The sequence below is a fragment of the Apium graveolens genome, unplaced genomic scaffold, assembly GCF_009905375.1.
Source record: "Apium graveolens cultivar Ventura unplaced genomic scaffold, ASM990537v1 ctg3924, whole genome shotgun sequence".
NCBI classification, from domain to species: Eukaryota; Viridiplantae; Streptophyta; class Magnoliopsida; order Apiales; family Apiaceae; genus Apium; species Apium graveolens.
In genome coordinates this window covers 84,522-101,610 of record NW_027418326.1, presented here as the reverse complement: position 1 = coordinate 101,610, position 17,089 = coordinate 84,522, and the positions used below count along the sequence as shown (strand labels likewise).

Genomic DNA, 17,089 nt, shown 5'->3' with positions numbered 1-17,089 from the left:
TGTAGTAAATAGTCATGAATAGGGATTATAACAAGGCTGTGGCCAAATACAAAGTTGCTATAACAGGGACCATATCACAGTACATACCAACCCTTGAATACAATAGCAATGGACTACCTCTTGTGAGCGCTCTTATATCCAAATACAAAGTTCTACAAACAGTTAATTTGGTGTAAATATTAATCTTCTTTCCAAGCCTAGTAAAGTCTCCTATATCCTCATTCCAACTATGGCTTATTCTGGGTTCTTGCCTATCCAGCAGAACGGTACAACATCCTATACTGTGGCAAATTATCTGATTAGTGAGAAGGAAGAACAAGAATTGGTTGATCTTGTAGATGTTAAGCTTGGAGAAGGATATGAAATAGTAGTCACTTTCCTATACCGGTAAGTTGAGAGAACTCTACTTATCCGCTCAGAAAAAGTTCCAGTAGAGTTGTACTACAACTATGAAATCAAATTTATTTCTGTGGTACTCAAAAAATAATTCTATGCATGACTAAAAAATTCATTGTTTGTGCTTCAAAATATTAATATGAAGTTACACGGATAGAACTTAGCTCATCCATTATGTAATGTATTTCTTTCTAAATATCAGGGCTTTAAGAGTTGCTGGCTTCAAGAATAAAGCTCCTCAATTTAACTTCATTTGTCAAAAAAATGTTGCTTTAAGATTAGAAGCTGAGAAATCTGATGAATTTGTGCTGCAAAGCGCAGTAGAGAAAGCTGTGATCAGACATTTAATGCTAGTCTAGTGGATTTTACTGCCTGTGCATACAAACTCCATTCCAGGACATTATATAATTTTCTAGAAATATATTGTGCATGATATTAACGGATCAGGTTTGGGCTCTAGAAGGATTTAGTGTTGCTTATATTTCACAAGAGATGCTTACTTATAAATCGGATCATTTAACAACAAACCAAGTGGTTCCACCATCTATGTGTGAGGATTGTTGTCCTACCATTGAAGGGTCTCTTGACAGTGTTTATCAACAGACTCGTAAAGAGAAGGATCCATCTGTCCTCTTGAGATAGGAACATGGACTTCTAATAAACTGATAGATCAGGCCGCCAGTTTGGGTGCTTCAATGAGCCAATACATGACTACTCAATCTCTTCAGCTTGCCTCATTTGTTGTTCTTTCCAACTCAAAATTTTGTGTCAAGCAAATTTAGGCCCAAGTGTCCACCGCTTCTAGCTAGAAATATATCCATTGTTATATCTTACATTAACAATTAAGTATCTGAAGTGTAGTAGGTTCGAGAACAGCTATCTATCTATCTTCATTATGATGTAAAATTTTTTTGATATCTTTCGATATAAGTTCCAAGAAAACATTGGAACTCCACAAACTTTAACACAGACTATTTAGATAACATATACAAACATATTACGGTTTGTATATGGTACATTTTGGATATGTTCATTTAGATATCTAACATATTACTGTTGTTATACTTTGATACTCACAGGAAAGTAATGTGGCAGCAATTAAAAAAAATACATAACACTTATTTTAAATTAAAACACTAAGAAACATCATCAGATTTGTTATTAGAAATTACCCACACATAAAAACGATCTTTAGCACACTTTTAAACATGTACGAGCACTAAAATCAGAATTTAGTAATCATTTCTCCCATCTTCATTTCATTCTTGTAGTTCTGGCTGGCTTATTTTGGCACACCAAGCCATTTTTCTCCATATCCTTAAATTCTGCAAACAGATGAGATGGAATGAATAAGCATATTATACCCTTGGACTTTGGAGAACTTTGAAAAGGAAATGTTTAAAATCAAATATAATATCATCACACAACTTACATATCACAGTTGATATTGGGATCAATAGGAACCGGTGTGGTAACATGACAACGATCGGGCAGTTGCCTAGCTCTGTCAGCATTGATATGGAATTGTTGTGCTGCTTGTTTTAAACAAATACACAATGATTTAAGCTCCGATTTAGAACTAGCGATCTGATTCAACTGTGCAACACCTTGACAACATGGTACAGAGACATCACCAAATCCCAACAAATATAACTCACAAGGCAAAATCTTGGTCACAGCATCTTGACATGAGATTGAACTTGCTGGGCTTACTGTGAGAGTCAAAACAACCAACCCCATCACCAAGAATTTACCCAACATTGACATTGTTTCTTAACCCCTATGTATAAATAAATAAAATAGAAAAATCATAAGAAATGTGCTATGAAATGAGCATTTTTATAGTGTTGTTGATTACCGTTACAAATCTCACTACTTTTATGATAATTGATTGTCTCTTAATAGAATTAAATTAGAAGATTATTCTATCATCATATAATTCTGAAGAATATAAATTTGTATATCATTATCATATCAGAAAGTTTTAAATCATTTAGTAAATTTGATTTGATCGGATCTCTAAAATTCTTTCTTTTTTTAATAGTGTAGCTCTTGGTTAAATATTAATGTTTGTTGATATACAAATGTTGTTACACATTTGTTTACAAATACTTGTCAAATATTTAATAACCACACAAGTCATATATACTCGTAGTATAAAAATATTGCGTTTTTAGGTGTCAGTGAGGATTATTCATAAAAAATTTACCTAAAATTTTTGAACTCAAAAATTGTGTCTAGCAACTTTTAGTTCAAAATGTCCAACACTTCTAATTAGTAAATATATGCAAGAGGTTTAATACATTGCGTTATCTTTCATTAACCACGAAGTGTCCATTTCCGCAAAAAGAAAGGCAATTTTGTCCACGAAATTGGTAGGCTGTAATAGATGTTCGATAGATTTGTTTTTGGATGAGAGTAAAATATTCTTTATATCATTGAATTGAAAAAAAATAGTTAATCTAATTTTGATTATTAAAATTTACTTAAGTGATAGCATAACTATTTCATTCCAACTACATAAGCAGGTAACATTATTACATGAGAATCATTTAAGAGACACATTAATACATCCACAAATTAAATTAAAAACACAAACAAATTGCAATTTGTTACCACAAACACCAGATTAGCAAATGCCCCTGACTATGCATGTGTGCTTGCCTAAGGAAGACAGACTTCCACACTGGTTATCTTTGCAGCATCACAAATAGGGCACTTTGTGATCGTAGCATCGCACCTTCTGCACACACTCAAATGCTTGCATGGGCAAATTATCATGTTAGCCATCCGTGTTTCGCAAACTTTACAAAACAACCATGCTTCTTCATTCCTTTGTGTAACAACAAACGAGGATTCCGCTGTTTCTTCCTGTCCTGCAGCACCAGGCCTTGATACTACATGTACATGTTTTGTTCTTAATAGGCGTCGTGATAGTATCTTCTTCATGGACTTCCGAAGAGATTTGAATTTCTTTACTGCCATCTTCGTTTTCTTCTCTAACACAATGTTCTCCAACTGACATGAAACCAATTGCTTTGTCTTATCGTATAATTCACTCGATAACTTCTGGATTTGCGCGTCTTTCTCTTCTAACTTCTCTGCTTCTTTGACAATTTGCCAACTCCATAGCCCGTCCGTTTCATTCTTCCTGGTATGCAGATTAATTTTCTAAAAATAAAATGTCATCACATTAGAACAAATCACAAGTCTCTTGGCACACCTAGTAACGAAATTAAAGAATCATACTTACATGATCAGATTCCATCAAGGGGTCCAATGGAACAACTTCACCTTTACATTTTTGACGAAAAACATCTAAATTCTCATCATCATCTTCACTGCTGCTACCGTGTAATAGTAACGAAGAAAAATACTGAAGAGGTCTATCCATTAGATTCTTGAAATCGTGTTTTAGAGTAGTACAGGGTCTGGGTGGCGGTGCATAAAATGCATCAACATTAGAATATAAACCAAAGGGATCTGCACTAGTATTTCCTACTTCAAAGAATTTTCTCTTGCGAGAAAGATCTTTTGAATCGTACGGAAACATATCTTAGACTGTGAGAAAATATATCAAATTAAGAGGAGTGCTTAGAGGCAGATAAAATTGTGAAAATGAAGAAGGTTCATATATATCGTTTTTATAAAAAACGAAAGGGTGGCAACGATTCATGAAGGGGTGCGTCAATTTTACTACGAAAAATTTCCACATCTGCAGATAGTTTATGTAGCAGCGTCACTTCATAATTAGAATAATAAAACGTGGGAGGCGCATGTAGTTTTTTTTATACATAATTATACAATTATAATGTTAATAATTATTTTCTTATTTGTAAATATTATACAATATCAAATACAAGTTGATTATTTATATTATTTTCATACAAGATATTATCAAATTACACGACATTTCTAATACAGCTCATTAAATAAAATATATATAAATTATTCTTTATGTTGTATAATTTGTATTTAACAAATGAATATAAATAGGGTAGTCAGTATACTTTAAAACGAAACGTTTAAACTTAATCTGTAGAATGTCGTTGATATGTTTACACAGAAAAAGCTAAAAATTAACATATATGCTGAATATAGAGTTGACCAAAAATTTTGAATTTTATTTAAATAAATTATATGTACTGCTCTATGTTATTACTGAGTTCAGTGCTAACTTACAATTAACTTACTCAATTTTAAAAGATAAAAATTGCATAACTAAAGTCCAAATGACTTGCAAACATAATATACAATAATGTAAAATTTACAATACTGTTAATATAAAAGTTGATTTTAATGAAAAATGTTAAGCTTTGAAATTCAACGTAAGTATGTATGGAAAAAATTTAGTTTTTTATTTACACTACTGTTAACTGTTAGGGCGAAAACACGCACTAATATTCACGCAAGTATACGCGTTCACAAGTAATATAAAATACTTTCTAGTTCGTTCCCTCAGAGACTCAGACTAAATTATTGTCTAATTAAACTCACTCACCAATGTATGATTACTTCTCAATGTTAAGATAATAACACTTAAAATTGTTGATCAAATATTAACTATAATTAACTACTTAATTAACCACTTAACTAACACTTCAAATTATCAATAATAAAACACTCATGAGATCACAACTTCATTATTACTTCCTTCTATAACCATTGTTATTACATTTAGCATGTGACAGTGATGACATTAATCGAATAACACGAAACTGATAAAAGCCAACTTTCATTGTACTAATACCATTCTACCAAGCATCCACAATTAAGATAGAAGTTGAATAGTCATCAATCATGTTGAGTTCCTATATGTCTACAGAAATTGACAACACAACGATTTAAGCACAAGTTATTCCTTTTGATTACATAGGGCAAATAAAACTGTTAGAGTTACCCACTAATCATGCACAACGTACATGAACCTATGCTAGAATGGCAAGTTCTAAATCTCAAGATCCACCGTCGCTTCACAAGAGATTAACACCATATCTTATATGTTCGCGACGCACATAAGACGAATACGCGCAACCAATACTAGATATCATGCAATCATCACACACTAAAGTATTAAACAATTAACTAAAGAATTCCATAATAAATCCATTGTAACCCCATGATCACGATTAGCCCATAATAGAACTCATCGCCATCATGGGTTCATATGAAATCATGATAAACAAACACAAGAAAATAATAACTAAACTAATTATATTAAAACAGAGTACGTCACAAGAGTAAATAAGTCAAAGCAAGAAAACTAGCATCCAACGTTACAACGAAACAAGAATCACAAGAATATATGCTTCCTCTTCGTTGCGGTGTGCTAAATCGGTCTTCTTCCTTATCTCCTTCGCTTCTTGCGTAAAACACAATCTAAAACATAATCTCCTTAATAATCTCTATGAAAACGTCTCAAATCTACCTATATAATAGTCCCATAAAACTCAGATTACATAGAAGTTGGAAGCCACACAGAAGTAGAAGTCTAAAATAATTCAGCTTTTTCCCCGACCTTGCGCGGCCGCTCAGCATTTCTGCGCGGGCGCGCAGGCTGCTGCGCGGCCGCTCAGCATTGCTGCGCGAGCGCGCAGGACCCTACTGGAAAAATTCCAAGCTTGCTCCGTTTTTTCGCCGTAATCTGCCCATTCCTTTCCTCTCGCAATGGTGAACACATGCCAAGGCTTATTCTTGATGATTCCTCCCCCGAAATGCAACTAATACCCTGAAATGCATAAACACTAGAAAAACGCATTAAATACACAAAATACTTGATTTCAAGACACCAATTTAAGCCATTTTAAGACGTTCTAAGTGGTATAAAATGCCACTTATCACACCCCCAAACTTAAATCGATGCTTGTCCTCAAGCGTCACAGACTCAAAACAAATAAAAATATGCATGAATGCAATCTATATGAAAATGCAACGATCCCCCTTACTACAATTAACCAACCAAATTGTCACATCTCAACGAATGCAGTTAGACATCTAAAGATCAATAAACTCATGCAACCGGACAAACAGCCAGAAACGTGGTGTGTGCGAATGCTTAACAGATATGCTTCGGAACTAGACCAATTACTATGACTAGACTATCCTCAACGCAATCCTACGATTATACAAAGAATAAAAATTCTAGGCACAAAGTGATATACAACACTACAAGAACTCTGGAGCTTACTACGGAATTGTGCTTTTTATTTACAACTCAAATGCTTATTTAACCGTGCAATGAGTGGGGTCCACAAAAGACTTATACAATGGTATCCATGTAACGAGCGTTAGGTTAGCGGATCCCAGACTCTAAAAGCCTTGGGTCACTAGGCACAAAGTCCCCTAAGAACTTAATAACTCGGATACCAAAGAGCCCACTCTTGATCAATTATGCAGAATTTTTTTTTTTTTTCATAACTTCTGAGCAAGTGCGTTTCGCTCCATCTTACTCAACCCTAGACTACTCGCAACATAAGCGAGCCGGCTACTAGCCATTTGACGCCTAGCCACAACTAGCAACAACTTCCATATTTTTTTTTTTCTTCAAAAAATTTTCTTTTTCATGTTTTTATCACTAAGAACCTATAATCGAATTCTAAGCATAATAAATAGATTGACCTTGAAAACAACCAAATCATAACAACAATCTAGCCCTTACGCATTCTTTAAGACTCAGTGGACTTACAATTGTTTCTAGCATGCATATCAACCTACACAACTTAATATCACTTTAATGTTATCACTACACTCGCATCAATATCACAATTCAGTCGATAAATCATTGCAAAAGGGATCATAGTAATTGCATGAGCTACATGACATTCATAAAAAAAACTATATGGCATAAATTATGCAACTATATGAACTAACTATCATGAATATGCAACTAAATGACACACACACAATATTCCTTTAACTACCACCCCCAAACTAAAAATCTTCACTGTCCTCAGTGAAAGTAGTAGAAAGGAACACAGGGTATACCTACTCGGAGTCATCATCATCATCACCCTCAGCGGGTGGAGTATCAGGCGGCGGGTATGCAGAGTCCTCACCAAAAATTGGCCACTGGATATCAGCTCCAAGGCCTCGAAAAGTAGTCCCTAACGCAAGGGTGAGCTCCTGAGCAAACCTACTCTGCGTCTCATACATGGCATCCATCCACCGTGAAAGCCTCCTATACTGGGCATCACCCATCCCAGCACCCTCCTGAGCTCTCGACGAACCAGCCTCACCACGCCCTGGCCTCGCCATAGTAGCACCTCGTGCTGGACGCCCTCCTGGAAGACGATAACCCAGCCCATGCTCCTCAGGCTCACCACCGGTCCACTCCTGCATCCCATTCAGAGTGCCAGAATCTATCGGAGCTGCTGGCAACTACAACTGCTCATGAGCCGGCCAGTTCACTCCCACTGCTCGGCATAGCTTCGTAACCGTGGATGCATAAGGAATGTTCATATGCTTTGCTCCCCTCAAAAACTTCAGAATTCCTTGGTAGATAAACTCACCAAGGTCCACATAGTATTCCTCATTCAGAATTCCCCACAACAGCTGTGCTCTCTCAACTGTGACCTCGTGTGCATGTGAAGAAGGCAAAATATTAGCACATATAAATGCATTCCATGCACGGGCATACCTGTTCATGGCGATCGCCGGAAAGTGACGATACTCATTATTGGCTGGACTGCGGTTCCAAACTGTGCCCGGTCGACAGAGAGTCGCACAAATCAAATCCAAGTCAAAATCCTCAGCAGTCTTTTCATTCCAGTTCTCCTCCTCGGGCTTCCTCTCTCGCTGTCCAATCACACGGCGAATCGCCGCAGGATGATAATCAACCGTCAGCCCACAGACTACAGAAAACCCATTCTTTTCAGCCTTCGCGTTCGCGTAGAACTCGCGAACAACGCTCATCAGTACTGCTTCGGGTGACTCACAAAAAGCTATCCACCCCTTCTCTGCAATCATGGGCAACAACTCACCATCCCTCCCTAATGGTAAAAACCCCCTCTCCTTCAGAATCGGCTTCCCCAACAGCCTAGTGTACTCCTCCTCCGCAGCTCTGTCAGTTAACCGAGGCCTTGCAGCAGTGCCCCTCGAAGAATCAGCAGTAGGAAATGTGCTGCTGCTGTCAATAGTGCGTGCTCTCTTGGGTGCCATTGATTCGTGAATAGAAGTGTGTAAGAACTGATTTTTGATGTTTGTGAGAGGGTTTAAGTGTAGGAAGTTTTGTGGGAGATATGTAGGATAGGTGTATGTATATATAGGGTATGGATTAGATTAGGGTTTGGGAATTGAGGGTTAAAATGATGGGGTAGTGGGAATAATTCGTGGGTTTATGGGCTAAAACTATTTTTGTGTTTTTGTTTTTTTTTTTTTTCTGAACTGCAAAAAATTTTCTGGAACTCGACCCGCGCAGAGGGTCTCTGGAAAAAAAAAATTTCAGCCCCTGTTTTCTGATTTTTTTGTATTTTTGGATAGGTTATTAACTTCTAAGGGTTCCTGTAACAACAATTCATGGGTTGCCTCCCACGCAGCGCTTCTTTTTCGTCATTAGCTTGACGTTCCGTACCTTTCTCAAGTAGTCAACAAAATGGCACTAACCACCTCTCGGTTTGCCATGTCCCCATAGTAGTGCTTCAACCGCTGACCATTAACCTTGAATGCTTGGTCCGAATCATTCTCAAAAATTTCCACCGCTCCATGTGGAAACACAGTTTTGACAATAAAAGGTCCAGACCACCTTGATTTCAACTTCCCAGGAAAACGTTGGAGCCGAGAGTTGAATAAAAGAACTTGTTGCCCTGGCACAAATAACTTAGGATGTAGCTTCCTATCGTGCCACCTCTTCACCTTTTCCTTATACATTTTGTTATTCTCGTACGCTTGAAGTCGAAATTCATCAAGTTCATTAAGCTGAAGCATTCTTTTCTTACCAGCTGCATCTAAATCCAGGTTCAATTTCTTCAATGCCCAGTAGGCCTTATGCTCAAGCTCCGCTGGTAGATGACATCCCTTACCGTACACCAACTGAAACGGTGACATCCCTAGTGGAGTTTTGTATGCTGTTCTGTAAGCCCAAACAGCTTCATCGAGCTTTAAAGACCAATCCTTCCTTGACGGACAAACAACCTTCTCTAGAATGCGCTTTATCTCTCTGTTAGACACTTCCGCTTGACCATTCGTTTGCGGATGATAGGCAGTAGCTACTCGATGATTCACATTATAACGCTGCATCATAGAAGTGAACTTACGGTTGCAAAAATGCGATCCTTCATCACTTATGATAACCCGAGGCGTTCCAAACCTTGTGAAAATTTGCTTATGAAGAAAATTTAGTACCACCTCGATTTCAACTTCCCAGGAAAAAGTCGGAGCCGAGAGTTGAATAAAAGAACTTTTTGCCCTGGCACAAATAACTTAGGATGTAGCTTCCTATCGTGCCACCTCTTCACCTTTTCCTTATACATTTTGTTATTCTCGTACGCTTGAAGTCGAAATTCATCAAGTTCATTAAGCTGAAGCATTCTTTTCTTACCAGCTGCATCTAAATCCAGGTTCAATTTCTTCAATGCCCAGTAGGCCTTATGCTCAAGCTCCGCTGGTAGATGACATCCCTTACCGTACACCAACTGAAATGGTGACATCCCTAGTGGAGTTTTGTATGCTGTTCTATAAGCCCAAACAGCTTCATCGAGCTTTAAAGACCAATCCTTCCTTGACGGACAAACAACTTTCTCTAGAATGCGCTTTATCTCTCTGTTAGACACTTCCGCTTGACCATTCGTTTGCGGATGATAGGCAGTAGCTACTCGATGATTCACATTATAACGCTGCATCATAGAAGTGAACTTACGGTTGCAAAAATGCGATCCTTCATCACTTATGATTACCCGAGGCATTCCAAACCTTGTGAAAATTTGCTTATGAAGAAAATTTAGTACTACCTTTGCATCATTTGTCGGTAAAGCTTTAACTTCGACCCATTTTGAGACATAATCGACTGCCAGCAAGATGTACTGATTATTGCAAGACGAGATAAAAGGCCCCATGAAATCGATTCCCCACACATCAAAGACCTCGACTTCAAGCATCACATTTAATGGCATCTCATCCTTCCTTGACAAATTTCCCACTCTTTGGCAACGATCACACCTTAAAACAAACTGATGAGCATCCTTGAACAAAGTAGGCCAGAAAAAACCTGCTTGCAGAATACGAGCTGTCGTCTTCTCACCTCCATAGTGTCCACCATAAACCGTGGAATGGCAGTCTCGTAATATCCCCTCCGTCTCACAGAACGGGATACATCTCCTGATGATCTGGTCAGCTCCCTGTCTAAACAAATATGGTTCATCCCACATATACCACTTCACCTCATGCAGAAACTTCTTCTTTTGCGCGGATGTCAAATTAAGAGGCATTATATTGCTGACAAGATAGTTTATAATATCTGCAAACCATGGTTCTTCCTCCTGAATTGCAAACAACTGCTCATCCGGAAAAGATTCATTGATTAACGTCCTATCTTGTGAAGTAGAATCGGGATTCTCCAACCTAGAGAGATGGTCAGCTACTTGATTCTCGGTACCTTTTCTATCTTTGATCTCTAACTCAAATTCCTGAAGTAAAAGCACCCAACGAATGAGTCTCGGCTTCGAATCCTTCTTAGAAACCAGATAGCGAATATCTGCATGATCAGTGAATACTATTACTTTCGTACCAAGCAGATAAGATCAAAATTTCTCAAAGCCAAAGACTATAGCCAAAAGCTCCTTCTCAGTAGTGGTGTAGTTCAATTGGGCACCATTTAAAGTCTTACTCGCATAGTAGATCACATGGAAGAGATTTTTCTTGCGCTGTCCCAGAACTGCACCTACCGCATAATCACTCGCATCACACATCATCTCAAACGGTTCTGTCCAATCTGGTGCTGTAATAACTGGTGTAGTGATCAAACTCTTCTTGAGAGTCTCGAATGCTGCCAAACATTCATCATCAAATTTGAAAGGCACATCTTTCTCAAGCAAATTGCACAATGGCTTAGATATCTTTGAAAAGTCCTTGATGAATCGCCGATAAAAACCCGCATGACCAAGAAAACTACGGATTCCTTTCACAGAATTGGGTGGGGGAAGATTTTCAATGACTCCCACCTTGGCCTTGTCCACCTCCAGACCCTTGCTAGAGACCTTATGCCCAAGGATAATGCCTTCACGCACCATAAAATGATATTTCTCCCAATTAAGCACCAAATTAGTTTCCACGCATCTTTTGAGTACGGCGCGCAGATTATTCAAACATTCATCATATGAGTGTCCAAAGACGGAGAAGTCATCCATGAACACTTCGACGTTATTTCCAATCATGTCAGAGAATATAGCCATCATACATCTCTGAAAGGTGGCCGGAGCGCCACATAACCCAAACGAAACTCTACGAAAAGCAAATGTGCCAAATGGACAAGTGAAGGTAGTCTTTTCCTGATCCTCTGGTGCAATACAAATCTGATTATACCCGGAATAACCATCCAGAAGACAAAAATACTCATGTCCCGCCAATCTGTCAAGCATTTGATCAATAAATGGAAGAGGAAAGTGATCCTTCCTTGTGGCTTTGTTCAATTTCTTATAATCCATGCATACTCTCCATCCTGTAACTGTTCGAGTAGGGATGAGCTCATTCTTTTCATTTGCGGCCACAGTGATACCTCATTTCTTAGGTACACATTGTACGGGGCTCACCCACGAGCTGTCAGAAATAGGATAAATGATGCCTGCATCTAGCCATTTCAGAATTTCTTTCTTCACCACCTCCTTCATGATGGGATTCAGTCTTCGTTGCTGTTCCACAGTTGGCTTACTACCTTCCTCTAGCAGAATTTTATGCATACAATATGAAGGACTTATCCCCTTGATGTCTGCTATGGTCCATCCTATAGCCGATTTGAATTCTCTCAAAATCCTTAAGAGTTTGTCTTCCTCACTACCTGAAAGGTCAGCTGAAATAATAACAGGTAACGTAGATGAATCACCTAAAAAAGCATACCTCAAGTGTTCAGGTAGTGGTTTGAGCTCCAAGGTAGGTGCTTCCTCTATTGATGGTTTGAGCTTCCCTTCAGCATTCTTAAGGTCAGAAGTACCAAGAGATTCAAATGGTATGTCCAGCTTTCGCTTCCAGGGAGAAGCGTTCAGATATTGTAATTGCTCGTTGCTATCTTCATCATCACTGTCAAATTCCCCCACTAAGGCCTTTTCCAATGCATCAGACATTAGCATGTGCTCGAGTTCTGAAGTAACCGCGGAATCAATCACATCCACTTTTAAGCACTCCTCATCTTCTGTAGGGAATTTCATTGCCTTGAATACGTTGAAGGTCATATCCTGATCTTGGACCCACATAGTAAGTTCCCCTTTTTGCACATCTATCAAGGTACGGCCAGTAGCCAAGAAAGGCCTCCCCAAGATTATGGGAATCTTCTTATCTTCCTCAAAATCCAGAATAACAAAATCTGCTGGAAAGAAGAGCTTATCCACCTTGACGAGCACATCCTCAACTATGCCCCTTGGGTAAGTAATGGAACGGTCCGCCAATTGTAGCGACATGTATGTGGGTTTTGGATCAGGCAGATCCAGCTTTTTAAAGATCGACAAGGGCATCAGATTAATGCTTGCTCCCAAATCACAAAGGCACTTGTCAAAAGTTAGATTGCCAATGGTGCAAGGAATGGTGAAGCTTCCTGGATCTTTCAGTTTTGGTGGTAACTTTTATTGCAGAACCGCGCTGCATTCTTCCGTGAGAGCAACGGTTTCAAGGTCATCCAGTTTCACCTTCCTTGAAAGAATAGTCTTCATAAACTTCGCATAACTAGGCATTTGTTCCAGAGCCTCAGCGAAAGGTATATTGATGTGAAGTTTCTTGAACACCTCCAGAAACTTCCCGAACTGTCTATCCAGCTTTTGTTGCTGCAATCTCTTAGGAAAAGGTGGTGGAGGATAGAGCTGTTTCTTCCCTGTATTAGCCTCAGGCAGAGTGTGTTCAACAGTAGTCTTCCTTGGTTCCGCCGCTTTCTCCTTTTTCTTAGATTCTTTATCTCTAACTTCAGCTTCTACTTCTTTTGCCTTTTCATCCTCAGCTACTTTCCCAGACCTTAAGGTAATAGCCTTGACTTGCTCTTTAGCTTCCTTCCTGCCTGGTACTTCCGTGTCACTGGGAAGAGTGCCAGGTTGATGATTGAGCACTGCATTGGCTAATTGACCGATTTGATTTTCCAAGGTCTTGATAGAAACCGCCTGACTCTTGCACAACAGCTTAAGTTCCTCAAAATCAGCACTAGTAGGTGCAGCTGCACTTCCCTGTTGAGGATATGATTGCCTTGTATTATACTGCTGTGGTTGCTGGAATCCAGGTGGGTTAAACTGTTTACTCACCCCTTGCTGATATGGTGGCTGAATAGCATTCTGATTATTCCCCCAGCTGAAATTTGGATGATTTCTGTTATTAGGATGATAGGTCGCTGGCACAGGCTGCTGTTGTCGCTGATAATTATTCACATACTGAACAGATTCGTTGACAAGAGAACACTGATCCGTAGCATGAGAACCTGCACAAAGCTCACAAACCATAGCTATTTGATTAACTCCATACGTATCCAGAGAATCAACCTTCATTGATAGCGCTTGGAGCTGGGCTGCAATAGCGGTGGCTGCATCAACTTCCAGAATACCTACGACCTTGCCTGACGTCATCCTCTGAGTTGGGTTTTGATGCTCATTTGCAGCCATTGTCTCTATAAGATTATACGCCTCAGTATAGCTTTTAGCCCATAAGGCTCCTCCAGCTGCTGCATCGAGCATGGGCCGAGATTGGGCCCTCAAACCATTATAAAAACCAGTGATTACCATCCAATCCGGCATTCCATGATGTGGACATTTTCTCAACATTTCCTTGTAGCGTTCCCAAGCCTCGCACATAGATTCTGTAGGTTGCTGCGCAAACTGAGTAAGAGCACTCCTCATAGCAGCAGTCTTTGCCATTGGATAAAACTTCACCAGAAACTTTTGCGCAAGATCTTGCCACGTAGTGATGGACCCAGCTGGTTCAGAATGTAACCAGTCTTTAGCTTTATCCCTCAGTGAGAATGGGAAAAGCCTCAACTTGATAGCCTCATCAGTCACGCCATTATACTTAAAAGTGCTGCAGATCTCGACAAAATTTCTTATGTGCATGTTTGGGTCTTCAGTTGCCGCTCCTCCAAAAGAAACAGAATTCTGCACCATCTGAATAGTGCCCGGCTTGATTTCAAAGGTGTTAGCTTGAATAGCCGGATGAAGGATGTTTGACTGAATATCATCAATTTTAGGCCGAGAAAAATCTATAAGAGCTGGATCAGCTTGAACAATACGATCTCCCATGTTTACTGGTTCTTTCTGCTCAGCACCTGAATCCGAATCCTCAAAATCTAACTTCTCCTGAATATCAAGAACTTTGTTTGTCTCCTCAGTTGTATCTAAAGTCCTCTTGCGAGCACGAGAACGAGTTTGCATAAACGCTTGCTAAAGTACCAGAAACACAACCGAAAAGAGTAAGTAACTACTACGTCCTAATCACTGAGTCCTAATGACCAATGATGGTAAGTACATAAACTAAACAAATACGCCGAGTCCCCGGCAGCGGCGCCAAAAACTTGTTAGGGCGAAAACACGCACTAATATTCACACAAGTATACGCGTTCGCAAGTAATATAGAATACTTTCTAGTTCGTTCCCTCAGAGACTCAGACTAAATTATTGTCTAATTAAACTCACTCACCAATGTATGATTACTTCTCAATGTTAAGATAATAACACTTAAAATTGTTGATCAAATATTAACTATAATTAACTACTTAATTAACCACTTAACTAACACTTCAAATTATCAATAATAAAACACTCATGAGATCACAACTTCATTATTACTTCCTTCTATAACCATTGTTATTACATTTAGCATGTGACAGTGATGACATTAATCGAATAACACGAAACTGATAAAAGCCAACTTTTATTGTACTAATACCATTCTACCAAGCATCCACAATTAAGATAGAAGTTGAATAGTCATCAATCATGTTGAGTTCCTATATGTCTACAGAAATTGACAACACAACGATTTAAGCACAAGTTATTCCTTTTGATTACATAGGGCAAATAAAACTGTTAGAGTTACCCACTAATCATGCACAACTTACATGAACCTATGCTAGCATGGCAAGTTCTAAATCTCAAGATCCACCGTCGCTTCACAAGAGATTAACACCCTATCTTATATGTTCGCGACGCACATAAGACGAATACGCGCAACCAATACTAGATATCATGCAATTATCACACACTAAAGTATTAAACAATTAACTAAAGAATTCCATAATAAATCCATTATAACCCCATGATCACGATTAGCCCATAATAGAACTCATCGCCATCATGGGTTCATATGAAATCATGATAAACAAACACAAGAAAATAATAACTAAACTAATTATATTAAAACAGAGTACGTCACAAGAGTAAATAAGTCAAAGCAAGAAAACTAGCATCCAACGTTACAACGAAACAAGAATCACAAGAATATATGCTTCCTCTTCGTTGCGGTGTGCTAAATCGGTCTTCTTCCTTATCTCCTTCGCTTCTTGCGTAAAATACAATCTAAAATATAATCTCCTTAATAATCTCTATGAAAACGTCTCAAATCTACCTATATAATAGTCCCATAAAACTCAGATTACATAGAAGTTGGAAGCCACACAGAAGTAGAAGTCTAAAATAATTCAACTTTTTCCCCGACCTTGCGCGGCCGCTCAGCATTTCTGCGCGGGCGCGCAGGCTGCTGCGCGGCCGCTCAGCATTGCTGCGCGGGCGCGCAGGACCCTACTGGAAAAAATCCAAGCTTGCTCCGTTTCTTCGCCGTAATCTGCCCATTCCTTTCCTCTCGCAATGGTGAACACATGCCAAGGCTTATTCTTGATGATTCCTCCCCCGAAATGCAACTAATACCCTGAAATGCATAAACACTAGAAAAACGCATTAAATACACAAAATACTTGATTTCAAGACACCAATTTAAGCCATTTTAAGACGTTCTAAGTGGTATAAAATGCCACTTATCATTAACAAAGTAAGATTACCGTATGTTACATTTCTGTAGTCAATTACGATATTTTTAATTATTTATATGCTAAATATCTTATTTATGTACATGTATAATCATTATTAATATCTAGTGAGACAATTGATTACTTAAATAACATGCATTTATAATTATTCAAAAGTTAAAATTATGTAATAAATAAATTACAATAATTTATATATGGTATTCACATTATCACTAACAAACGATCCATATCTATTTTTCACGCAACTGAGTATCAATCATGGTTGTAATATAAATATAAATTATATATTGTAAAGACTTATTATTGATATTCATGATTTTTCTTAAGAATTCGAAGGAAAATTTTTAATTATATCGTTATTTAAATTATTTTTAAGTTTCTTTCATTACGATCTATATATATTGTTCAAATTATTGAATAATATATATTTTTTCTTTAAATAATATAAAATTTATTGAATCAAATGCTACAATATAGTATAAATATAACTTTTATTTGAATAATTCAAAATATTTAAATAATTCAAACATATATGTATAA

At 38.1% G+C, this 17,089-nt stretch overlaps 2 protein-coding genes and 1 non-coding gene across 3 annotated transcripts; 1 reads left to right on the top strand and 2 right to left on the bottom strand.

Moving 5' to 3' along the window:
• Window positions 1-1,824: 1,824 nt before the first annotated feature.
• On the bottom strand, window positions 1,825-2,163 carry LOC141701491 (non-specific lipid-transfer protein AP10-like). Its single transcript, XM_074505134.1, has one exon. The coding sequence runs from the start codon at window positions 2,161-2,163 to the stop codon at window positions 1,825-1,827; it is 339 nt and encodes a 112-aa protein (XP_074361235.1).
• Window positions 2,164-2,845: 682 nt separating this feature from the next.
• LOC141701495 (uncharacterized) lies at window positions 2,846-3,986 on the bottom strand. Its single transcript, XM_074505137.1, has 2 exons — window positions 3,650-3,986; window positions 2,846-3,567 (listed from the first exon to the last, which is right to left on the bottom strand). The coding sequence occupies exons 1-2, from the start codon at window positions 3,947-3,949 to the stop codon at window positions 3,061-3,063; spliced, it is 807 nt and encodes a 268-aa protein (XP_074361238.1). The 5' UTR covers window positions 3,950-3,986; the 3' UTR covers window positions 2,846-3,060.
• A 10,321-nt stretch (window positions 3,987-14,307) lies between these two features.
• On the top strand, window positions 14,308-14,414 carry LOC141701496 (small nucleolar RNA R71). The gene has a single exon (XR_012566796.1). It is a non-coding gene; the product is annotated as a small nucleolar RNA R71 (small nucleolar RNA).
• The last annotated feature ends 2,675 nt before the right edge of the window (window positions 14,415-17,089 follow it).